The sequence below is a fragment of the Danio rerio genome, chromosome 20 (genome assembly GCF_052040795.2).
Source record: "Danio rerio strain M-AB ecotype USA chromosome 20, GRCz13ab, whole genome shotgun sequence".
NCBI lineage: Eukaryota > Metazoa > Chordata > Actinopteri > Cypriniformes > Danionidae > Danio > Danio rerio.
In genome coordinates this window covers 55322911-55349983 of record NC_141040.1, presented here as the reverse complement: position 1 = coordinate 55349983, position 27073 = coordinate 55322911, and the positions used below count along the sequence as shown (strand labels likewise).

The following is a 27073-nucleotide window of genomic DNA, read 5'->3' as shown; positions in this document are numbered from 1 at the left end:
ACATGTCCAGACAGCAGTCTGGAACAAACCTAAATTTATTCTTATTCTGCTTTTTCCACTAGTCAGCAGTTCAGAGGAAGTGTGTATGGTCAAGATGTGTTATAATACAATAGAAAAGATTGATTAATCTATTGTTAGTCTAAACATTTTTCTAATAAAAAAATAAAGACATAAAAGTAATAAAAATAAATTCCTTTTTTGCCACACTATTAGTCTTTGTCCAGCACTAATCGTGATGTGTTATATGAGTCAACTATTTAAAATACATAATTTGATATTAAATTAGCAAACATTTTCGTAAGAGTTCTCGTGCTTTTGCTGCCTCTATACGAGTGACTTTATTTAAATGGCAGGGACTGTAAACCACTTCCTCATAGAGTGATGTTGTGTGTTGTGCTGGTCTTAAATGTGAGCAACAGCTAATCCGGAAACTTCCTCCCCATTTTCCCCCCACAGAAACTGGAAGAGGAGAAGGGGAAGCGAGAGAAGGAGCGGCAGGAGCTGGAGCGGGAACGAAAGGAAAGAGATAAGGAGCGGGAACGGGAGCGAGAACGGAGAGACCGTGAACGGGAGAAAGAAAGAGAGCGCGAACGGGAGAGAGAACGAGAGCGCGAGAGGGAGAGAGATCGAGACCGCGAGCGCACGAAGGAGAGAGACAGGGATAGAGATTGGGAGAGAGACCGAAGCAGAGACCGAAGCGAGGGCCGCAGTCGATCCAGGTATGCAACACCTCACCTCTTCAGGTGGCCTATTATGACGAATGTATTTATTGGACTGCGGTATACGCACAGTAGAGATGCGCGGATCAGCTGACACTTAAATAATTCTTTGTTTTGGGCATGATGATAGGTCACCGTGGATTTTAACAGCAGATTCAGTGGGCTGATCTGCACCTCTATTAGTAAAATAATAGCCTACATTAATTGTAAACGTTTGTAAATGAATATTTATTTATTAAAAACAAAAGTTTGTCTTTGGACAACATTTTCTTTATTTTCAAATACAGAAAGTAAACATAAGACATTTTAGCTTTTACAGATACTGGAACAAGATAACAAAAAGGGTGCACTTCAGCCTAAACGGCAGCTATGTTGTGTTTACTTGGCCTTTTTTTTTTTTGCACTGTGCAAAAACAGAATAGCATCTACGTGTGCCCCCCACGTGTATATAATTCTATCTAGCAGGTAGGAGTGGGTGATTTTTCAGATTTTTATTTATACATTTTTTTTATTAATTCGAATTTACGTTTTGACGACGATTTAATTTTATATTAAATCGAGAAATTGCGATTTATTTATTTATTTATTTATTTATTATTATTATTTTAAATATATACATATTTAATACATTATAATGGCACCAATGCGCTTGGGTTCACTCTCTGTATGAAGCAGGTCACACAATAGAAGCGCCTCTCGGCGACGTACCGCGCAGCACCACGCAGCGCCATGGATTTTAAAATTTTAAACAGGTTTCTATACACACACCGGCGCCGCCCAGCCACGATTCACGACGCAGTTTATATTTCAGCCGCGCCACAGAGCGCCATCTGATTAGTTTCTTGTTAATTATCATGCAAATGTGCGTGTTTGGTGTGTGATAGTTTAAACTGTGTGAAGTCATGTAGGATTTTACTTGTTGCATTAGTCTGAGTCACGTCTGTATGGATTGTCAAGACATTCCCTCATCAAGTCGACAAACTCGATCTCAACATGTATGAAGGACGTAAAAGCCTGCCATGTGAAAAACCGCGCTGATCTTTTGGTTTGAACATGAGCAGAGGTGAGGGACTGTAGCAGAGAAAGTGAAAGTAGCTGCCCCCATGACGTCATTTAGCGGACCTAGCTGAAAACCAGACAGATCAGGCAGCATAACAGAGAGAGTGGAGCAAAGCGCATGAAATGTTCGGTATTTAAAAAGGGGAAAAAAGAAAAACAGATTAAATATATTATTTTATATTAGACACACATCTGGTACTCCTGCTATAAGTCCACAACTTCACACATTGGGTTAAATTAGGCTTTACGGTTTCCATGTTCAGTCCTTTACTTCCACTGTATCTTTTTAAGAAAAAGGCAGCAGCTTTACAACCTCTCATTCAATCAGAAGAAGACAAAGTCAAAGCCGAGCTGACAGCCAATCTTTCCTAGACTCAGCAAAATTGCAAAAAATATCTCTGTATTCCTGCAACTGCAATATTTACACAAATATTTCTTATTCAAATCTTCAGCAACGCTATTTAACTCGTGAATTTGTTTTACATTTATTTACACCTTGTTGACCGATTTTTCTATGACATGGCCATTAAGAATACAATGTTCCTTAACCAGGTGGTTTTTTAAGTTACTTATAAAGAGAATGTTACTTCAGTCATGTTGTTGTAATGTTTTAAGTTGACTAGTAACACAATAAAAAAAAAATCGAAATCGTGACTCGGTCAAACTTTGTAAAAAAACCTAGATCGCCTGATCGCCCAGCCCTAGCAGCAGGTAAAGACAACTATCCAAACTTCAGAAGTCACATTTAATTTTCATCCTGTCTGTTTTTTTCAGGGAACAGAGTCGCGATAGAGAAAGAGACAAAGACAAGAAGCGCGATCGCGAGGAGGATGAAGAAGAGGCCTACGAGCGGCGCAAACTGGAGAGGAAGCTGCGGGAGAAAGAGGCAGCGTATCAGGAGGTAAAGGACGTCTCTCTGATCACATCTCTGAAGGATTCAATTATTGATGGATTATTAACATTATTACTGTCTCTCCACAGCGCCTGAAGAACTGGGAGCTCAGAGAGAGGAAGAAAGCCAGAGATTACAGCAAGGAGATCGAAAGAGAGGAAGAACGCCGGCGTGAAATGGTAAGCAAGCATTCTTTGTGTGTGTTTGTCTTGTTTTAAAACTACTTGACAAGAAGTTGTCATGGAACTGTGTTAAAAGTGCCCAAGTCAAAAATAAAATAAAGTCTTCCAAGGATATTAAGCATTTTGTTGCCACAGCAGCAAGAGACAATTGATCGAGAGTAGGACTGCATGTTATCGAAAAAGTCTGAGATTGTGATATTTCACTTTTCTGCAATAAAAATTAAGACTTTAATTAGCTCTATTTGACGTTTACCTGGGGAGTCTAACATTATTCAGGTACAGAATTAATAATGATAAATAATCATAATGCAAAATTGCTTTTCTTTGCTTTGTCTCGATTGTTGTCCAAATATCTAAAAATTCTTAGATTGGGTAAAATACATTGTTTTCACCTTCAGAAGAAATATGTACAAATAAAGATCTCTATTTTAATGATCTAAGCACAAAGTCTAAAGCGCAAAAAGCATTAAGAGCGTGTCTGAATCGACTTTGGCTATTTGAATAATGGAAAAATATGCTCTGCGCCCCGGCGCATGGTTTAACAGGGTTGTGCTTATTCTCTTAATGAGAGCACAACCAACGCGCTCTGCGCTGGACTTTAGAGCTTGGTCAATGGTGTGGTCTATTTTAGTTCTTCAAAATAGCAATGAGTCAACAATGCGCCTTAACACATCTCCTTTTCAGACCAGCACACCCATGAGTCCCCAAAGTGGCGCAAATGGATTTGCTATTTCAGCAATGTGGTGCAAAACTTGAAAATTAGGATTGCGCTGGTCTGACAATAGACAAACAAATCGCTACAAACACATCTTGCGTCTTATTGTGTATGATAAGGCTCTAAGGCTTTGTTTTTCTTTTTAAATAAGGAAAATTGTCTGCCAATGTGATTGGTAAAATAATCTTATTTCCACTTTTAATTGTAGATATTTGGACAATAATCAAGACAAACATTCCAAATATGAAAACCCTTTTTTTGTTTATAAATTATAGAAATAATTAAATACCATTAATCTTTGTTACACCTCCAAACATCATAATTTTTTTTGTGCCCAAATATTTTAAACTTTCTTGGTATCCAGTCACAGGCCTACTACCTAAACCATCCTTTAGGCCTAAACTAAACTACAGACCTAAACTACCCGTTTTACTTGCAGTGATTCCACAAATCTTTTCACATTTGCGGGTTTCTCAGCGGCAGAAGTCATCATAGTTGGTCAACCCAGAGCACAGTGAATGAGAGAGTACAACTAATATTGTTTCACAATCCTGTTTGTCGAAATAATAAAAGGGAAACTCCTGCTTCAGTATGTGACATGAAATAAGAGTTAGCACAAAAGTAATCCAAAAAGTCACTAGATTACCTTTACAATATTATTTATAATTATTTATAGAGCACATTTAAAAACAACAGATGTTGACCAAAGTGCTTTACAAAAAGACCAACATACTAAACCTATAATCAGTATTGACCTTATTCTACAATGCGGAAGTGCGCCTGTTTTCGCGATTGTTTTAGAACTTCCGATTCAGTCGTCTATGGGAGAAATGACTAGGAATAATAAACGGCAGAAAACGGTCAAACTACTTGCTCTACAAACAAATGTTTGCATGACTATACAGACCAAGTAGAATAATATAATAAGAAAATATCAAATTGCAACATCAAGCAGCGTAACGAGCAGTTTTTAACGTCAAAAAATGAATGGAAGTGAATGAGAGCGGAAGTCTCAAGCCAAAAAGATTCAAATGCCTGCGCCCGCTTGTCGGCGGAGAATAAGGTGAATACACACACACACACACACACACACACACACACACACACACACACACACACATATATATATATATATATATATATATATATATATATATATATATATATACACACATACACACACAGGGAAGAGCATGACCTAATAAGTAAAGGCAGACCATTCCACAGACGAGGGGCTGTGACAGAAAAAGCCGTCACCTCATTTTAACCATGATTTGGGAACAACTAGCTGACCCGATAGATAGGCCTCAATGAAGTATACCAGTGAAGAAGCTCCTCAGTGTAAGACCATTCAAACCTTTAACAACAAATAACAATAGCTTGTATTGAATACTAAGTTGAACTGGGAGCCAGTGACCTGATGATAAAACTGTTGAGATGCTAGAAACTTTTTTTTGTCCCAGTTAAAAGCCTTAGCAGCTGCATTTTGAACCAGCTGCAGGCGTACAATTGAAGCCTGCAAAACTCCTGAATACAAAGAGTTGCAGTAGTCCAGTCTGGACATAATACAAATATTGATGATGGTTTCCAACTGCTTAAAAGACAGAAAAGGCTTTAATTAATGTTCCTCAATTGATAGGAACCAGTTTTGACGACTGAATTTATTTGCTTGTCAAACTTTAACTCCGTGTCAAAAATAACCCCAAGACTTTGTGTGTGACTGTGGACTTTAGGCTTAAACGAACCTAATTGATTAATTGTAGATTCAAAAACACCAGCACTTCAGTTTGTGATTCATTCAGGTGTAAAAAATTACCCGCCAGCCATTCCTTAATCTCGTTAAAACAGGTAAAAAAAGGAGAGGGTGCTCGCTGCAGAGCCATTTGAGCAGAGCTGAGCTCCAGCGAGGGGGAGCATGAGCTCTCGTTCTGCCTCCTGTAAGCTGTTTTAATGCGTACACCAACCCCACCCCTAACCCTACCCCCAGTGACATCACTCGTAGAAGAAGTGCAAAAAGGTGGAGCTCAAGCTCAAGCTCCCCCTCGCTGGAGCTCAGCTCGCCCAAATGGCTCTGCAGCGAGCACCACTTGAAAAAAAGGGCTGTAAAACAGAGATGTCTCCCATTTTTATGGGCATATAAGGCGGAGGATCATCAGCATAAAGATGGTAGCTTACATTATGCTTCTTCAGTAACTGATTACAGTTCATACAAACTCTACCCAGCTCTGACGGTAGTCAACATTTGAAGTGAATCAAAAACAATGTTGTTGAATTATTGATCGATAAAAATAAATAGTAACAATCCATTTAAATATTCAATGAATGAAACTTAATTTTGTATGTTGTTGTAAAGATATCATTGATCTTGATCCACGTCAGAGGTCGATTATATCTTGGCTAAAGTGTGTATGTATAACATGGAGAATGTTTCTCTCCTGTCATTCTCTCAGGCTAAAGAAGGGAAACGGCTGAAGGAGTTTCTGGAAGACTACGATGATGATAGAGACGATCCAAAATATTACAGGTGTGTTGTTTTTCAGCCATCTCTTATTATTGCTTTGCTTTCAACAGACCATGTGTGAAGAGATGAGATTTTCCCGGTCAAGACTCGCTGCACTCAGGCCCTGTTTACACTGATGCATTTTAGTTTGAAAGCGCATAAGTTTTGCTACGGTTACGCCATCCGTCCACACTACGCCGGAGTTTTTAAGCGTCGGAAACAAAGCATTTAGGAAACGCTGAAGAGGCCGTTTTCATTCTGAAACGCTGCTGCTCCGTCTCAGTGTGGATGGGGGAAAACGGAGACATCTGAAAACGGAGGCGGGGCTGCTGAGATTTGCTACCTTATTGGGGCTTTTGTGTCATTGTGTATCCTTCCCTTATTCGCCAAGCCCCTATCACGTGACTATAACACATGACTTTTATCGCTCCCGGAAGACAGCAGACCAGCCTTCACTGTAAACAACAACACGGGCACAGAAATGGGAGCGTTGTTTGCACTATTGTCTGTTTTAGGCGCCATTGTGCAGTTATTCATTTGTTATGTTTAGTAACAACTCGACCTCGTCGTCTGTCCACAAAAACACCTCTCTTGCTTTCTTTGTCATCGCGTTCATTGTTAAACCGGCGTTTGTTGACTAATGTCTCCTGTTTATACTAGAACGCGCATGCCCAGAGTGCGCGAACGGTTACGTGATTTACGTTTTTGGTGGCATAGTGTGGACGAAGATATGTTCAGAAACACTAGTGTGGATGTGGATCGTTTCTGATATAAACAGTGTTTAAAACTAAAACGCACTAGTGTAAACAGGGCCTCAGATTTGATGGATAAATGTGGGCGGTAAGGTCCTCATGTATGTGCTGTAGGTGTGTGAACCTACACTGGTCTCGCAGTTCGATTCGACTAAAATGATCTTGTCATCAGTTCAATTTGATATTTCACTGCATTGTTGATATCCTCCTTTATTGTAAGTATTAAACTGACCAGCTGCAGTAAATCACCCTTGATCTCTGCGAACACTGTCGCCTCTTACATTCTTCTCTTCTCTAATAGCTGTTTCAGCAAGCATTATTTATTCATTTTCTTTTCGGCTTAGTCCCTTTATTAATCTGGGGTCGCCACAGTGGAATGAACCACCAACTTATCCAGCATATGTTTTACACAGCGGATTCCCTTCCAGCTGCAACCCATCACTTGGAAACACCCATACACTCTCATTTACACACACACACATACACTACGGACAATTTTAGCTTACCCAATACTCCTGGACCACATTTCTTTGGACTTATGGGGAAAACCAGAGCAGCCGGAGGAAACCCACGCAAACAGCAAGCATTATATGTGACGTTTTGTGTCTCTTACAATTAATGTCATTAAACCATCCAGACACCACACTTGTTTGTTTTTTTTTCTCCTCCAAATCTCAATGCAATGTTTTTCTGTACATTAGTGCATGGAAATTCCAGTTAGTCAGTGAAAGCCTGGCTGAGACTGGGTTTTGACGTGACCGAATGTGTTCTTCTGTTTTTCCCGCAGGGGCAGTGCTCTTCAGAAGCGCCTGCGGGACAGAGAGAAGGAGATAGAGCTGGATGAACGTGACCGGAAACGAGAGAAGGAAGAGCTGGAGGAGATCAGACAGAGGCTGCTGGCAGAGGGACATCCGGATCCTGATGCTGAGCTGCGCAGGGTGAGGCTCGAGTTTAACAAATATACTTATGGCCCGTTTCCACTGACTGGTACAGTACGGTACGGTAGGAGTCGGTACGGGTCACCTTTATCAAGCTTGCGTTTCCATTGCCAAAAGGGTACCCTTTTGGTGGGTGTGGTGTATGACAGAAAGTTTCAGACGACGTCATTTTTACTCAAGGAAATGTCATAGTAAAGCCGTAAGGATCGTTCACAAATGAGAAGCACTTCTCACAAAACAGATGCTTAGTACACATAAATTCTTGTGTATAAATGTTCATTACTTACCTTTCTATGAACAGGATTTGATTACTACACACAGCAGACACTTAGTCCTTATTTGGGTTCAAAAACAACATGAAATATAGCCCACAGTCAGCGCAAACCTCTCATCTGCATCTGTAATCTTCAGCAGCACGTGTAACCTCTGTTAGAGAGTCATTCCTTTATTCTGAGTTCATAGTAGTCAAAAGGTGATGATAATAGTTAAACATGGCAGTTTGTTTATGGTTTAGGTTGCTTAAAGAATCATTTGCTGCTTAGTTTTTTCTGTTTTCTCCTTTGTTTTTTGCGCTCCTCTCACGTTTGTCTGTGTCTGACAGAATCGGGTATCAGAGCGATTCAATGATCACGCGCACGTTATTAATACGAGCTTAAAAGTTTGTTATTTTAAATATAGACGCGCAGTGAGCTCTCTGGACAAAGTGAAACCGCTTGCACTTTTAGACAGCTTATAAAACAAAAGCAGGACAAGGCAGATTTTGTTCTTCATAGCTTTGTCGTCTTGATGTACAGCCATCAAGATGACGACAAGGTTTGTTTGAGCCCAGGTCGACCATGGCTTGTTATTATATGTATATATTATTATGGTGTAACGTCTCGGCTGTGTTTTTAAAAATGCCGGTTCCTTTGTTTTCATTCCCCTGCTTCTGCAAATGCCGTATTTCTGTAAACCAATATCTGTCAACTGCAAGTCTAGCTCTGCCTTATGGTACCCTTTAGGACTGGGTGAACAAAAAGTGGTACGGTTTGGTTGACAGTGGTAACAGCCATAAAAGCAAACCGTACTGTACTGTACCACTCAGTGAAAATGGGCTATTACATACCGTTGAAGTCAGATTTATTTGATAATAATTCATAATATCTGAATTATTAGTGCCCCCCTTTGTATATTTTCCCCCAAGTTCTGTTTAACGTAGAGATTTTTTTCAACAACTTTCTAAACATAGTAGTTTTAATATTTCTAATAACTGATTTATTTTGTCTTTGTCATGATGACAGCACATAATATTTGACTAGATCAGGGCTATTCAATTGGCGGCCCGCGGGCCAAACCCGGCCCCTGAGGCACTTTGTTCCGGCCCTCCAAACAGTGCGACAAGACATCAAAAATAAATTTCGTTTAGTCGACAAACGGCCGCTATAATTACGAAGTGACGTGCGTCTGTTCAATAACAGCACGAGCTGCAGTTAAAGGCTGCACAGAGCGCGAGTCATCATAAGCGAGTGGTGCGGGCAGCTGAAAACACATTTGTAGAAAAGGCTATTTGTACAATGCACTGATATCGCTAATAGGGATGCATTGATTAGCCGATTTCACTATTAACTGCGCTTTAATTCGTCACAGTTTATTAATCGTGAAGTCTTCTCTAAGCCGCATTTCTGTTGCACGGAACGAAACGAAACCGCTGCGAAATGCCAAGTTGCCCGTGCACTAGTTTTAAGTTTGAAGTACACCGAGGCTAATACGCACGCACACAGGATTAACTATAGCAGCGGCCGTTCCCATATCACGTCTTTTCCACTTGCAAGTTTGTTATTTCTAATGTAAGAATATATGACAATATGCGAGCACCAGCGGAGCGACGCGCTTGCGTCTTTCTCGGCGCACGCAGTAGAAAACATCCCACTGTGAGAGTTGTGCGCGCCTTTCAGTGTAAAGTAAGCAAAAGATATGTTAGACGACTTATTATTTAAATGATTATGTATGCATGAATGCAGATGGCAAAAACAGTTAAACTAAATAGCTACTTACCTAATATAAAGCTTGAATTTACATTAGACGTGATAACCGTGAAAGCATGATTATTCTTCAGACTAATCGTACAACCAAAATCTATAATTGTTGCATCCTTAATTGTTACTCAGTTCATAACACAACATATGAATGTGTCTGAATGTAGAAGAAGCCGACTTCAGCACTGCACTGCTTTTGTTGTGCTCTGAAGTACAACATTTGAATGTTTGTAATAAAAGTCTATTGTACAATGCAGTAATATTATGTAGTTTCAAAATACAATATATTAACATTTTAATGTAGAAAAAGCCAACATGGGTGTCTTAAGGAGCAAAAATATACAGCATATGGACTCTTATGCTGTTGTGTCATCACTCATATTGCAAGTCATATCTCTCCGGCCCCCATGACAAACTAGTCGAATAGCCCTGCACTAGATATTGTTTAAGACACTAGTATTCAGCTTAAAGTGACATTTAAAGACTTAACTAGGTTATATAGGGTAAAGTTAAGGTAATTAGGCAAGTCATTAATAAAAGTGGTTTGTTCTGTAGTAGAGCTGCACGATGTTGGCTAAAATAAGAATCACGATTTTTTTGCAAAAAATAAAGATCACGATTTTCTCACGATTCTGTAGATGTAAAATAAAGCTTAATATGAGATTTTGTTTTATTTATTTATTTTTTTCAAACATGGTAAAACAACAATATTAATACTATATGTAGGTCAACTAGTTTCTAAAAATAATTGTATTCTACTTATAATAACTCTGATGTTGAATTATGTTTGAGATATATGCCTATGCTTGCAATCTGTCATTGACAACATTATTGTTTAATTTACTGGTAAAATCAACAATATATAGGCTAGACTAGTTATGCTGACACTGTAAACATTTATTTTCATGCACAACTGTGGGTTCGCTATGAAAGAAAAAACATATCAAATGCTTGTCGCAGTCATAACTCTGAAATGCGATATAATTATTTAAATGATGTGCACGCTTTCGGTTTCATTTTCAAGTGCTGTTCATACTTCGCGCGCGGCTCCCAAACGATCACTCTGTGCCACAAACTGAATATTATTCACAACTTTATTATCTGTTACTCACAGCATAAGCAGGTTCTGTTCACTAAAGTAGACGTGTGCGCGTCTATTAAGTAGAGCGCACAGTCAGCAGCTCACGTCACGTGTGATTTCGCGGCCGCGAATATAGCATTATATGAAGACAAAAATGACATTTTTCGGTGAATTACACCTTATGAATGCAGTACGTGACTTTTTTAACATCATTTGGAGGTGTCCATGTTGCTGAGCTACGTGTGTGAAACAATGAAAAGACTCGTGGAGCCGCCTTTTCTTCTCTCCTGAACTTGAAAATATGATTGGCAGAATCGTAGAAATGCTGGATTAAGATCGTCTAGGGGGTTGAATGGAGATCGCGATCTTTTTTTGATTAGTTGTGCAGCTCTATTCTGTAGACTCTCCAAAACAAATATTGCTTAAGGGGCTAATAATATTGACCTTAAAATGGTTATAAACATTATTCATTTTATTCTAGCCAAAATAAAGCAAATAAGACTTTCTCCAGAAGAAAAGATATTATCAAATATTATATGAAACATCACCCCAGAGTGGATGTAAACATCCCCAACAGCACACAAGGCTTAACTGAGCTATTTTGTTCTGCTTGTGTTCATCAGATGGAGGAAGAGGCTGAGCGTTTACGGCAGCCACCTGTAAAGCCTGAGCCGGAGGAGGAGCGAGAGCACAAACCCTCACGAGAAGAGCGAGACCGCGAGCGAGGCCGAGACAGAGACCGACGCAAGGCTCCTGTAGAAACACACACTCACGTTCATGCTCATGTTCACACTCACGTTCATGCTAACATCCCGTCTGACGATGATGTGGAGGAAGGAGAGGAGATCGAGGACGAGGAGGAGCCCAAACCTTGCCTCAAACCCACTATGAGGCCCATCACAGCGGCACCCTCGGTGTCTTCAGCCAGCGGAAACGCCACGCCGAACACTCCCAGAGAAGAGTCACCCTGCGGCATCATCATCCCACATGAGAACTCGCCACAGGAGATGCTGCTTCCGGAAGAGAACAGGCCCAAGATCGGCCTCAGCCTCAAACTGGGTGAGTCTGACTGCACCTCAACTTATCTTTATCTCTATAGCGCTTTTACAATGTAGATCGTGTCAAAGCAGATCTTCTAGTAAATTAAAACTGCTTCAGTCTAGTTTTCAAAGTTGAAGTTCAGTTCAGTGTATTAATGTAAATGTCACTGCTGTAAGTCCAAACACTGAAGAGCAAATCCACCAATGCACAGCTCCACAAGTCCCAAACCAAGCAAGCCAGTGGTGAGGAGAGTTATAAGTCAACCCCCCTCCCCCCAATCTCAGTAGGGTGTTTTCACATCTCTAGTTTAAAGAGTCACGAAACACCAAAACACATGTGTTTAAGCTGTTGACAGTCGTATATGTTTCCCACACTGCTAAAAACACTAATAGAACACATATATCTTACTAAAAAGTGAAAATTGGTTGTTTTTGCGTTATTTCGTGCAAATTCGTACTCCCGGTTTGAAACTAATTTTGAAGTTGCGTAACGGTTATGAGATCATAGCGTGTATTCCAGCGTGTGGACTGGACGTCTGTACCTGGGAGTCCCGTATTACATCTTTGAGTGTGTTGCATTCATTCATGAGTATGGCTTGGTTCAAACCAATCAGCGCGCTCTATTATAAATGCGCTGCAACTTCATTAATATGCATGCTAGCTTTCTTAGACTGTACCTGAAACAGTGTTCAGCCGGCGGAGAGACGACACATGCATGTTTCCAAAAGTTGTGGGAAAAGAATAAGAATTGTTTCGAGATATGGGTCGCCAGAGTTGCTTTCATAATGTGAAGGTTTTGTTTTCATTTTCTCTATGAGACGCTGCTAGACTTCTGAACATTTTTTACTCGAGCATTTCTCATCAATAGTGAGATCCGGATTTGCTGCTCGTCTCCTTTAAAAAAGACGCAGCTCCAGTGTGTGGTTATTATCCTGTCTACAGATTCGGTAAGTGTGTGCGATCAGTGCCCTTTCTTTGTTCATTCAGATGGCAAAGTTATAGTTGATATGGTCAGCAGTACTCTTTCAGTGTTTAAAGACAGACCTTAGTCAAAATGATTTCTAAGTTACTTAGTTTACAGTACGTTAATATCACTACAATATTGAAAGATCCGCTGTAAATGCTGCTCTCTGAGTGGAAACACGTGAACACTGTAAGCAAACTTTTGTCGACCGTCGTGTTGACCGTCGTCAGTTTCATGGCCCTTTAAAAAGTCTGGAAAGTTTCCAGCTTTGTTTTGGTTTGGGAGTGTGGAGTGACGAAAGAGACAAGGGTTTGAAAGAATGCTAATGCTACATTGCTAATGTAATGTTAATAGCCTAATGCAAATCTTGCATTTATGCTAATAAACAAATGATCAAAAGAAATATGCTAATGCAATTCAAATGAATAAAATATTAATTGGTGTTTACTTTAAACTTATTAAAAATATATATTTATATTGTTCAGTTATAATGGTAGTGATATATATAATGAATTATATAAATTTTTTTTTGTCGATTAATCTTGTAGCTAAAAAGTATCGGTTCAGGCACCGTTTTGGCACCGGTACCATTTTAAAAGTATAGATTTAGCACCGGTATCGAATATTAACATACTGTAAACTTACTGTAAATCATTTTGACTAAAGTCTGTCTTTAAACACTGAAAGAGTACTGCCATCTAAATAAACATAAATAAACAACATTGGTGTGATCAGCCTTACTAAATTCGTAGGCACAGGACATCCAACACGTACTGGAACCGCGTCTTTTCTTTTTCTTTTTTTTTTCTTTTTTTTTTTTTAATAGTTGACAAGCAGCAAATCTGTATTTCACCATTTCCAGATGTGAAAAGCTCTCAGGTAAAAATGTTTCTTAATACAAACATTTATGTTGCATGCACTGTAAATCCACATGCAAGTCCAGCTGTGCTCTCATAGCGGGGAAATGAAAACAAAACCATTACAAAAACATTACACTGACGACCTGACGACAAACAAATCTTTTTCTTCCACTTGTTTTAATTATAGTTGGCAACACAATGTGGCGTCGCTCTGCCCTCTGAACACTGTAACAGGTAAAAACAGTCTACATATTATACATATTAATGAATATTAATTACTCACAATCGAGCGCGCTGATTGGTTTGAACCAAGTCTATCTCTTGAATCATGCTAAAAACTTAAAGATGTCATTGTGTACCAGCCAGTACTGATAGCTAGTCTCCATGCTGGAATTTACACAAGGATCTAATCGGCGGGACGTGTCGTTTTTACAGACCTTCTCATATTTGTCGTAGTTGCCGACCTTCTCATCAATGAGGCACTATCACACTGGTGCTTTTTGGATACCATAAAAATAGACTTTATTCTCCATAATAAAGCAGAGAAAGTGCAGAGCAGACCTCAGAGCATTCTGAAGTCTCTCCTGGACAATTCCTAAAGACTTGTTTTCCACAATCTTTATAGAGATTATTTGACACATCCCTAGGTGTCTCATTTTAACTCCTGACCATCCTTGGATAAGTTTTTCTCAGGTGGTTCTGTTATTTTTGGCTCTCAGCCCACTAGCTCATGTCAACATAAGCAACAGCTTTTCCAGAGAGGTCACTTTATTGATGCCACTTATGCAAAAGGACTGTTTACATTGTCATGATGGTACATTAACTTGATAATGTGTTACTCACTCTAGCTTCTGACATATATAGCTTCATATGAGTATTTAACATATATAATCAGTGCTTTACGTATTAGCATAGCCTTCTCTCAGGCCGTACTCCCGTCCCCCCTCCCGTCTCCCACGACGGCCCGCACTCACACCACAAACGGGCCTCGGCACGCTTAGGTCATCGCTGCTGCGCTGTTCAGTAGAGAAGCGCTCTCGCTCAGCACAGTGGACATTTCTTTAGTTGTATCGCTTTAGTCTTTAGGGATGTGGTGACACGCAGTCAGATATTTCGCTGAACAGATCCGCCACTTTTGGCGCTCATAAACAATCATAAAGCTCTCGTGCTGCAGGAATGAGGAGGTTTGCTGAAGGTGCAGCTGTCAAGCTGTGAGGAGTTCTCGTCTTTAATAAACTACGGCAGTTTGCGTTCACTGAACAGTAAGAATGATTAATAAATCCATATGTAACAGCCCCTTAAAAGTCACGTCTCGCTTTCAGTTTCGGGCTTTGGCGCGTTTTGCACTCACACACAAGCGTACCGCGCCAAAGCCCAAGTGAACCGCACTCAGGCCCGCCTCTTCCAACTGGGCCAGGGCTGGCCAAGTGAACAGTGCTTGAGCCCGATTCAGCGCACTCACACTTCTCAAACGATCCGGGTAACAGGCCTGGGCACGGTACGGATGGCATAGTGTGAGTAGGCCCTTAGTGTTGTTCCTGTGCAGGCTTCTCATCTTACACAGACCCAGTTTAGCCTGTTTTATGTTTACTGTATACTTTTTTCAAAATGAGAGAATAAAAAATACTTTCCTCAGATGCAGCTTTAAAATTAGTTTTAAACCGGAAGAAGGAATTTGCTTGAAATAACGAAAAAAAAAAACTTTTTCACTTTTTATTGAAATATATGTGTCCTGATAATGTTTATAGCAGCATAGGATACATATCTGACTGTCAACATCTTAAGAAATGTGTTTTGGTGTTTTTATGACCCTTTAAAAATAATTAAATTCATATTTATCGCAGCAAAATTAAATAATTATAATTTTTTACCACTTATCCGGGGCCGGGTCACGTGGGCAGTAATCTTAGAAGAGAGCCCCAGACTTCCCTCTACTCAGACACTTCCTCCAGCTTCTCCGTGGGGCATCCCGAGGCGTTTCCAGCCGAGGGCCATAGTCCTTCAGGCATGTGTCCTGGGTCTTCCCTGAGGCCTCCTCCTAGTGGGACATGCTTGGAACACCTCCCTAGGTAGGCGTCCTGGAGGCATCCTAAACAGATGCCTGAACCACCTCAGCTGACTTCTCTCGATGTGGAGGAGCAGCGGCCCTACTCCGAGCTCCTCCCGGATGACAGAGCTCCTCACACTATCCATAAGGGTGCGCCCTGCCACCCATCGAAGGAAACTCATTTTGGCTTTTTGTATCTGAGATCTTATCCTTTCACTCATGACCCAAAGCCCATGACCATAGGTGAGATTAGGAACAAGGATTGACAGGTAAATCAAGAGCTTTGCCGTTTGGCACCGCTCCTTCTTTACCACAATGAACCAGTACATTGATGCAATTCTGCTGCCGCTGCACCAATCCTCCTATCGATCGTTTCATCCTTCCCTCACTCGTGACCAAAACCCCAACCTGGCTCTTGGAAATATCACAATGTCAGTTTTAGTATTGTGCAGCCCTACCCTCAACTTACCCCTAACTAGTAATCTCCAGTCATGGCTTTATTGATGTTTATTATGTGATATTTGGTTCATCAGGTTCATCAGGCAGTCCTGGGCAGCCCAGCGTAGCCAAGCGGAAGAAGCTGCCGGTGGAGAGTGTCTTCAACCGCTTCGATGACGATGAAGTAGACGAGGCGCCGAGGAAGAGGAAGCTGGTGCCGTTAGATTATGAGGACGAGGAGAAAGCGGTAGACGGAGCAACCGTGGCCGGAGGTAAAGGTGTGAACACTGAGGAGAAACGCAAACACATCAAGAGTCTGATCGAGAAAATCCCCACTGCCAAACCAGAGCTCTTCAACTACCCGCTCGACTGGTCCGTCGTCGACACGGTGAGTGTGTGTGTGTGGTGACAGGTAAATGTGGTTTACAGGGACACAAAGATGTATAATGTCATGCATATGACTTAGTTGTATTCTATTAAGGTGGTTTACAGGGTCACACCTCATGTCTTTCTAATTCAAAACACTTAAAAATGTTATACTCAAATGTCCCTACAGGTTTAGTGTTAGGGTTGGGTTAAGGGGTAGGGCCATATCATTTGTGTGTGTGTGTGGAGGATATAGTCTTATAGTCTTCATTACACAGAAACTCAAAGATAAAGTTTGGTTTAACTTGAAAATTGCATTATGTAGCTGGTAAACTATAAAATCAGTTTAAGATGATAAAATAAAGTGATTCCCTTTATATTTTTTTAAGGAATGTCACGTTTTCCCTGTTTTAACGATAAGTTGGTCAATTAAACTAAGTTGATCAGCTAATTAAAATGAGTTCTGCATTACTAAAATTCAATGGAACTATTAAAACACAATCCTCAAAAATACAGTAAAATAAAATTCAATGGGATGATTATTTAATATAACTTGTGTTTTTGAATATGTGATCCTTCACAGGCTCTTATGGAGAAGCGCATTCGACCGTGGATCAACAAGAAGATCGTAGAGTACATCGGTGAGGAAGAAGCCACATTAGTTGACTTTGTTTGCTCCAAGGTAAGTCAAGCTTCTTCATTAGACGTGATTAATTATGGTGGCTTGAAAAGCCAACATACTGTTATCTCACTTAAACTTATTATTATTCTGCTTCTTCTTCTTCTTTCTTCTGAGACTAATTTTAAAGTCTATCTTCTCCTAACCCTTTCAAGCTTCATACCTCAAACTTTCGTCAAACCTTCAAACTGGTCTGACTCGGGTTGCTATATCTTTTCCGACTGATCCGACTTTCGGTTTTCCGAAAAACGACCCGGAAAATTCCCAAAATTCCCATTGACTTAACATTGGGTCAAACTTTGTCACCTCATAACTCTGCATCAGACTGTCCTACAGACTTCTAACTGGGCTCATTTAACTCAGTCTAGCCAGCAGCCAATAACTGATGACCTTTAAACTTACTAGCCACTCCCTAGCAACCACTTTTGGCACCCTAGCAACTGTCCCATAGACTTCCATTGTAAAAGACTGCCATTGACTTAACATTGAGTCAACCTTTGTGAGCTCATAACTCTGCATCAGACTGTCCTACAGACTAGAGTCAGGCCTCATTCAACTCAGTCTAGTCAGTAGCCAATCACTGATGGCCTTTAGACTTACTAGCCACTCCCTAGCAACCACTTATGGCACCCTAGCAACTGTCCCGTAGACTTCCATTCAAAAGACTCTCATTGACTTAACATGGGATCAAACTTTGTGAGCTCATAACTCTGCATCAGACTGTCATACAGACTAATGGCTGAGCTCATTTAACTCAGACTACCAAACTGCCAATAACTGATGAGCTTTTAACTTTCTAGCCACACCCCTAACTACCACATACTGCACCCTAGCAACTGTCCCGTAGACTTCCATTACAAAAGACTCTCATTGACTTAACATGGGATCAAACTTTGTGAGCTCATAACTCAGCATCAGACTGTCATAGAGACTAATGGCTGAGCTCATTTAACTCAGTCTAGCCAGCAGCCAATCACTGATGGCCTTTTAACTTTCTAGCCACACCCCTAACTACCACATACTGCACCCTAGCAACTGTCCTATAGAATGTAATTAGCTGTGCTATCAAATGCTTATAAATCTAACATACTAATGACATGCCAATCATGCTAGCAACATACTACTCATATGCTAATCATGCTAATGACATGCTAACTCATACTGGAAACATGCTAATGACATGCTAATTTGAACTAGAATCATGCTAGTAACATGCTAATTCATACTAGACTCATGTTAATAACTGGCCTACATGCATATCTTTGCATAGCAGTGTCCTATTGACTTGGGGGATGGCTCATCTGACTCAGACAACCAATGAGCATCTCAATATGATAATAAAGCTCACAAGCCACGCCCCCAAATTGATTCCATAGACTTTCATTAAAATAGGCCAAGATGCATATCTTTGCATAGCAGTGTCATAGAGACAAGGGGGTTGGTTCATTTGACTAAGACAACCAACCACATTCAAGTTCACTCTGTAACCTCGCCCATAGCAACAAAACAGAGTACCCTAGCAACCATTCATCAACAGCTATATCTCAGCATCAGAACATCGTAGAGACTTGGAGATTGGCTCGTTTGACTCATGCTAGCATACGGAACTTCCTATATGCTACACATGCTAGCAGTGACTAGCTACATGCTAATATTGACTAGCCAAGTACTGTAACTTGCTAGAAATGCTTACTAAGTATAAATGTTTTATCAAGCATGTATGTGAGGCTTGCCTAGTAACCAACCAGGGTACCCTAGCAACTGCCTAGCAACCACCCAAACTACCCTAGCAACCGCCTAGCAACGGCCTAGTAATGCCTTAGTAAGGGCCTAGCGACCACTAAGGACACCCTAGCAACCGCCTAGCAACGCCTTAGCAACCACTCAGAATACCTTAGCAACCACCTAGCAACACCTTAGCAACCACCTAGCAACCACTTGGGACACCTTAGCAACCGCCTAGCAACACCTTAGCAACCACCTAGGAACCACTTAGGACACCCTAGCAACCGCCTAGCAACACCTTAGCAACCACCTAGCAACACCTTAGCAACCACCTAGCAACCACTTAGGACACCTTAGCAACCACCTAGCAACACCTTAGCAACCACCTAGCAACCACTCAGAACACCCTAGCAACTGCTTAGCAACGCCTTAGCAACCACCAAGCAACCACTCAGGACACCCTAGCAACCACCTAGCAACACCTTAGCAACCACCTAGCAACCACTCAGGACACCCAAGCAACCACCTAGCAACGCCTTAGCAACCACTCAGAATACCCTAGCAACCGCCTAGCAACACCTTAGCAACCACCTAGCAACCACTTAGGACACCCTAGCAACCGCCTAGCAACACCTTAGCATCCACCTAGCAACACCTTAGCAACCACCTAGCAACCACTTAGGACACCTTTGCAACCACCTAGCAACACCTTAGCAACCACCTAGCAACCACTCAGAACACCCTAGCAACCGCCTAGCAAGACCTTAGCAACCATCTAGCAACCACTTAGGACACCCTAGCAACCGTCTAGCAACACCTTAGCAACCACCTAGCAACACCTTAGCAACCACCAAGCAACCACTTAGGATACCTTAGCAACCACCTAGCAACACCTTAGCAACCACTCAGAACACCCTAGCAACCGCCTAGCAACACCTTAGCAACAACCTAGCAACCACTCAGAATACCCTAGCGACCACCTTGCAACACCTTAGTAACCACTAAGCAACTAGTCAGAACACCTTAGCAACTGCCTAGCACCACCTTAGCAACCACCTAGCAACCACTCAAAACACCCTAGCAACCGTCTAGCAACACCTTAGCAACCACCTAGCAACTAGTCAGACCACCTTAGCAACTGCCTGGCACCACCTTAGCAACCACTTAAAACACCCTAGCAACCGCCTAGTAAAATGCTAATTCATGCTAGAATTATGCTAACAACATGCTAATTCATGCTAGAATCATACTAGTAACATGCTAATTTATGCTAGATTTATGCTAACAACATGCTAATTCATGCTAGAATCATGCTAGTAACATGCTAATTCATGCTAGAATCATGCTAACATGCTAATTCATGTAAGAATCATGCTACTAACATGCTAATTCATGCTAGAATTATCCAAGTAGCATGCTAATTCATGCTAGAATCATGCTAGTAACATGCTAATTCATGCTAGAATCACGCTAACAACATGCTAATTCATGTTAGAAACATGCTAGTAACTTGCTAATTCATGCTAGAATCATGCTAACGACATGCTAATTCATGTAAGAATCATGCTACTAACATGCTAATTCATGCTAGTAATATGTTACCTCAAGCTAAAATCATACTAACATGCTATTTACACTTTAAAACCACTTCAAACTTTCAGATTCTGCTTTTCAAGCCACCATAAAGTTTGTCCTCAAACTTTACTATCTAGTTATACCATTGTTATTCCTTTTTCATAAAGACATATAAGACATTCTTATGCCGTTCAAGATTAATTTCACTGTAATAAACTGCCTAAATTGAAAAAGGTGTATGATTCGCTTCGTTAAGTAGCTGCTAGGAAATTTTACCTAAACTGCAAAGAAATGACAAGTAGCATAGCATCTCAGAACAAACAACAACGTTATAATGCTGTGTTCACGCCAGACCTGGAGCGCGCGGATAAATCGCGCTATTTGCACGTAAATTGGCGCGTGAACATTTGAAATGAAGCGTGAAGCGTGAAACCCCGCTTCATTAGCGTGTCAAATTCACTTCAGAACAGACGTGAACTCGCTTATTGGGCGGGGCTTTTGCCTGCCCGGTGACTCTAGCTTCGTTGCCAAATGGCTAACATGGATTTTATGACGAAAATAACAAGGTTTTATGTGTTTTATGAAGACTGAAGAACAGCGTCGATACATTTAGTGCCGTGCCCAGTTTGATGAACGTTTTGTCGGTTTCGCCTGGAGGATTTCCCCCGGGACACCGACAACAGGTGATACGTCACAATCACACCCCCACAAGAGCAAGCTCCTAATTGGTTAACGCGGCGCGAATGTCCGCTGAAGATTTTCAAACTCAAGACTCGTGTGAAACCCGCGTTAAACACGTCAAACGCGCAAAACGCTCAATCCACATCGGGTCATTCGCGACATCTGCAGGATGTCTATTCGCGCGTTTGCATTGACTTAACATGTAAATCACTCACGCTTGACGCACGTTCCGTGTCTGGTGTGAACGCAGCAAAACACAGGTTTGTTCTTCGTCTGCTTGTTTGGTTCTATTTTTCTGTGATTTCACTGCTTTTCATAAGCTTTTTGCACAGGAGATGTAGGATTACCTTTGTTTACTTTGGCTAATTACTAGGCCCACACAGAATCTGCGCGCGCAGATGTTTAGCCCATCATTGATTCTGTTTATTTACTTGTGTAATATTTTTGTCTTTTATTAGATATATTATATAAGGCTGCATTTACACTGCAGATCTTTTAAAAGTGACTCGTATTTGATCGTCTGCATTTACACAGCACATGGCAAATGCGCAATGACCAGGAAAAATAGAGCGGGCGCTGACTAACAGCTGATAATTAAAGAGTGCTCTTTGCTCTAATCCTGTATGTAATCTGCAGCTTTTGACAAGCTGTTTTACTATAGTTTGACAGAAAGGTTCTCATTTGTCTATCCTCTTAAGATATATAGGCTTTATAAACCTTTAGGCATCTTAATTTAATGTCCATGTCGTGATTTATGCACGTGTTGTAGCTATGCACTAGTTTTATATTAGTTTATATTGGTTGCGTGGTGGACATTGCGCTCTCTCGCTCGCATTAACATGCTTAAATACCTGTGCTATATGACAATATAATGCTGTTCAAGCCCTTGTGTGTGAGATTTAAGGTTTGTGACTCTGCTGAAGTCTGTTCTGAAATGAAAGTGTCAGACTTGACGTCATTCGCTGTGGTTTTTAATGGCGCGCGACTCATATTGACAGGTGAAAATCCAATCTACCTGCTTACACTGCAGACACGAGGACACAGATCTGATGCATATCGGATACATTTCCACATATGATCGAGGCCTGAATCTGATTTGAGTAAATCAGTATCCATGTGATTTGTTCCTGCTTACACAAACATTCGCCATATTCGATCTGTGCCACATGGGAGAACAGAATCGGAATTGAGTCACTTGAACAGTGCAGTGTAAACGCAGCCAAAGAGACTTGCTTTCTTTACTAATAAAGTGGATCTAATTGGATTTGCATTATGAACATTAGGTAACAGCTAAAAAGGTATTACTTTTATTTCATATACTTAGGTGTTAGTTATGATACTCCCAAAATCATTCCGCATAAATCTGCAGATGTTTACCACAAATCTGCGCAGAAATCGCACAAAATGTCCACAGATTCCGTCTGGCCCTACTCATTACTCAATTGTGGACCCTTTCCACAAGACTGTTATGCTGCATTTAACAGTCAACGGCATCTTAAATACTTTAAAGCAGGGGTCACCAAACTTGTTCCTGGAGGGCCGGTGTCCTGCAGATTTTCGCTCCAACCCTAATCAAACACACCTGAACAAGCTAATCAAGGTCTTACTAGGTATACTTAAAACACCCAGGCAGGCGTGTTGAGGCAAGTTGGAGCTAAACCCTGCAGGGACACCGGCCCTCCAGGACCAGGCTTGGTGACCCCTGCTTTACAGTGTTTAATATTTATATATTTTTAAATATATTTATGTATGCATGTATTTATCCTTGGATCAAAAACGTATAAAAAAACAAATTACCACTTGTGCAAGGTGTTTGTAATGCAGTGTTTATAGGAGCAGGACAGTGAAAAGTAAAAAAAGATTAGAGTAAAGTGCAATGTGACCAGGGATTAAGAGCTCGATTAGTTAGCCCGGGTGTGTCTGATTGGGGTTGGAGTTTGCAGGACACCGGCCCTCTAAGACTGAGTTTGGGCACCCCTGCTTTGAATCCTGTGGTTGATTTGTAACTCTCAGTAACTCTGCTGAAGACTTTTCCACTGATGATTTCTGTTGTTTTCAGGTCATGGCCCACAGCACACCACAGGGCATCTTGGATGACGTTGCAATGGTAAGTTTGGTTTCATTGCATCATTTTAAAGCTTCTGATCAGTAATGTAAAACACAACATGACCTAACACAGTGCATATCAATGGATTTGGTCTTGAGACCCACATTGTCCTATTTCCTATTTTTTTATATACAGTTGGAGACAAAATGATTTCAAATATTTCCCAAGTGATGTTAAGAAATTTTTTTATTTTTTATTTTTATTTAAACATGATAGTTTGTCTTGGACTAGATAATAATTAGCTAAATACACTCACCGGCCACTTTATTAGGTACACCTTACTAGTTCCGAGTTGGACCCACTTTTGCCTTCAGAACTGCCTTAATCTAATCGTGTCATAGATTTACCAAGCTACTGGAAATATTCCTTAGAGATTTTGCTCCATATTGACATGATAGCATCACACATTTGTTGGCTGCACATCCATGATGCAAATCTCCCGTTCCACCACATCCCAAAGGTGCTCTATTGGATTGAGCTCTGGTGACTGTGGAGGCCATTTGAGTACAGTGAACTCATTGTCATGTTCAGGAAACCAGTCTGAGATGATTCACGCTTTATGACATGGTGTGTTATCCTGCTGGAAGTAGCCAACAGAAGATGAGTACACTGTGGTCATAAAGGGATGGACATGGTCAGCAACAATACTCAGGTGTGCCAAGAAAATATCCCCCACACCATTACACCACCACCACCACCAGCAGCAGCCTGAACTGTTGATACAAGGCAGGATGGATCCATGCTTTCATGCTGTTGGCGCCAAATTCTGAGCCGAGCATCCGAATGTGTCAGCAGAAATGGAGACTCATCAGAGCAGGCAACGTTTCTCCAATCTTCTATTGTCCAGTTTTGGTAAGTCTGTGTGAATTGTAGCCTCAGTTTCCTGTTCTTAGCTGACAGGAGCGGCACCCGGTGTGGTCTTCTGCTGCTGTAGCCCATCCGCCTCAAGGTTGGACATGTGGTGTGTTCAGAGATGCTCTTCTGCAGACCTCGGTTGTAGCGAGTGCTTATTTGAGTTACTGTTGCCTTTCCATCAGCTGTTGGCCATTCTCCTCTGACCTCTGGCATCAACAAGGCATTTGCGCCCACAGAACTGCCGCTCACTAAATATTTCCTCTTTGTTGGACCATTCTCTGTAAACCCTAGAGATGGTTGTGCGTGAAAATCCCAGTAGATCAGCAGTTTCTGAAATACTCAGACCAGCCCGCCTGGCACCAACAACCATTCAAAAGTCACTTAAATCCCCTTTCTTCCCCATTCTGATGCTCGGTTTGACCTGCAGCAGATCGTCTTGACCATGTCTACATGCCTAAATGAGTTGCTGCCATTTGATTGGCTGATTATAAATTTGCGTAAATGAGTCAGTTGGACAGGTGTACCTAATAAAGTGGCCGGTGAGTGTAATTGTAGTTGCATATGTCCATTTCATATGCAAATGTGGGTACAGCCAGACAAGACAACGGTTTAGATTGTGTTTGTATGACAACGGTGTGAAAATTCAACAATACTTAAAATTTTAAAACCGTAAAGTTCTATAGAACTGTTTCTAAAAAAAAAAGTTTCTAAAAAAAGAAAAAGATCATAGGAAATACTGGGAAATGTCCTTGCTCTGTTTAACATCTCTTAGGAAAAGAATTATTAATAATAATTATAAATACATATTAATTATTATTAATAATACTAACCATTAATGGTCTTCAACTGTATATCCTATTGAAGTGGCCACAATATCACACACACTCATGATTGCAATATATTGCATTAATATTCACATTTAATTAATAATGTTCCCTCAGGTGCTGGATGAGGAGGCCGAGGTCTTCATAGTTAAAATGTGGAGGTTATTGATTTATGAAACTGAAGCCAAGAAGATCGGACTTGGGAAATGAGCGAGCCTCGAACGCAGATGAACTTTGATTTTTACTTCCCGTTTGGGCAGGACGGCTCATCTCGGTCTTCAAAACAACAACAACAACAACAACGTGGGGAACTCCAGCATTTCCGAAAGCTTTGGAGTTGGTAAATATCGAGCGGTTTGATTTCTCATATCCCAGACGCCTCCCGAAAATAAACACAACATGCAGACTCTGATTTTGCAGCTACTGAGAGGAAGAGGTTCGTTTTCTCAGGGCCTTCCTGTTCAGTCGTTCTTAGTCGCGTCATGCTGCCCGTTGTTTGTAAAACCGTTACTGTATTGATTGCCAATCACATCTGGGTTGTGATTTTAGTTTTTGTTTGTTTCGGTCGCCCCCTCACTATCCGAACCAAAGAGTTTCCCCCCCACACACAGTTGTTTCGCTAAAAAACTAAACCAGTTGATCGAACCCCAACGCTGTTCAGAAGGCCTCGCCTGAAAAACGGATTGACATCAAAACGATTGTCTTTGTTTTTGTACTTATCAGTGGATGTGTTTTGAATAAAAGTGATTCTTTCTTTTTTTTTTTTTTTAGTAAAATTAATTTTCGTGTGTGGTTAATTCATGCCTGCACGTCCAACATCCCGTGAAGCTCTTTGAAATGTGCTTTTATTATTCAATGTTTGACATTAACTCAACTGAAACCTGAGGAGAGGGTGTGGCTGATCAGAGGTGGGTGGTAACGAGTGACATTTACTTGAGGAAAAGCTGAAATTTGGCGCCAGTTCTTCAGGAAGTGACGAGTTTATTCTCTTTGACTTGTTGGATGGAAACGCAGCTTTATTCGCTCGTCTTTTATGCGATAATCCAGTTTTGCACATCAGTTTTATTCACATCTTTGGATAAAAACAGCTTTTGTCTTTATATTAACTAAGAAAAAAAGCTTAAATAACTTTATTTTTGCCAATACATTCTCAGTTATGGTTTTTAAACAATGTTATAAAACATCGATTTACCTACGTTCCTACTCACCTATGGTCATGAGCTTTGGGTCATGACCGAAAGGATTAGATCTCGGATACAAGCGTCCGAAATGAGTTTCCTTTGAAGGGTGGCAGGGCACACTCTTATGGATAGGGTGAGGAGCTCTGACACCCGGGAGGAGCTCGGAGTAGAGCCGCTGCTCCTCCACATCGAGAGAAGTCAGCTGAGGTGGCTGTTTCGGATGCCTTCTGGACGCCTACCTAGGAAGGTGTTCCAGGCATGTACCACTGGGAGGAGGTCTCGGGGAAGACCCAGGACACGCTGGAGGGACCATGGCTGTGTCCGAACCTACATATTTCCATACTATACAGTACGCTAAAATCAGTATGTGAGCCGAGTAGTATGTCTGAATTCATAGCATTTGAAAATCAGTATGCGAGAAGTGCCCGGATGACTTACTACTTCCGGCGGATTCTAGAGTGCGCATCCCATGCATGCTGCGCTATCCCATGATGCCCCGCGAGAGAATTCATGAGTGGGAGTGAAGCGATGCAAATGACGCAGGTAGGTCACGTGACCATGCCAAAATGGTGGATGTAGTACGTCCGAATTCCATTCATACTGTATAGAGCGTACTTTTCTAACGGCCGAGTCGTACGTTTAAATTTAAATGCAGCACCTACTGAGTAGTAGGCGGTTTCGGATGCAGCCCATGTCTCTCGGCTGGCCTGGGAATGCCTCAGGATAACGCTGGAGGAAGTGTCTTGGGAGAGGGAAGTCGACAGAAGCGACGGAAAAGCGATAGAAGATGAATGAATGAATGAATATATAATATTATTGTTAATAAATATAATATTTTTTATAAATAGAAACAGTTATTGACCTTATTCTACAATGCG

At 41.1% G+C, this 27073-nt stretch overlaps 1 protein-coding gene across 3 annotated transcripts in view; it reads left to right on the top strand.

Annotated features, from left to right (window-relative positions):
* The window catches only part of rbm25b (RNA binding motif protein 25b), a 54645-nt gene extending 28851 nt beyond the window's left edge, over positions 1-25794 (top strand). The window contains exons 9-18 of one of the 3 annotated variants that reach the window (XR_015517462.1): positions 457-719; positions 2553-2679; positions 2760-2849; positions 6018-6091; positions 7607-7757; positions 11477-11912; positions 16298-16590; positions 17152-17287; positions 20685-22652; positions 24724-24883. Coding sequence is in view for 2 of the 3 variants with exons in the window: in XM_087296418.1 (XP_087152544.1) it covers positions 457-719; positions 2553-2679; positions 2760-2849; positions 6018-6091; positions 7607-7757; positions 11477-11912; positions 16298-16590; positions 17152-17250; positions 23288-23335; positions 25132-25224 (1674 nt within the window). In the remaining variant the exon portion in view is untranslated. 3 annotated transcript variants of the gene reach the window in all.
* The last annotated feature ends 1279 nt before the right edge of the window (positions 25795-27073 follow it).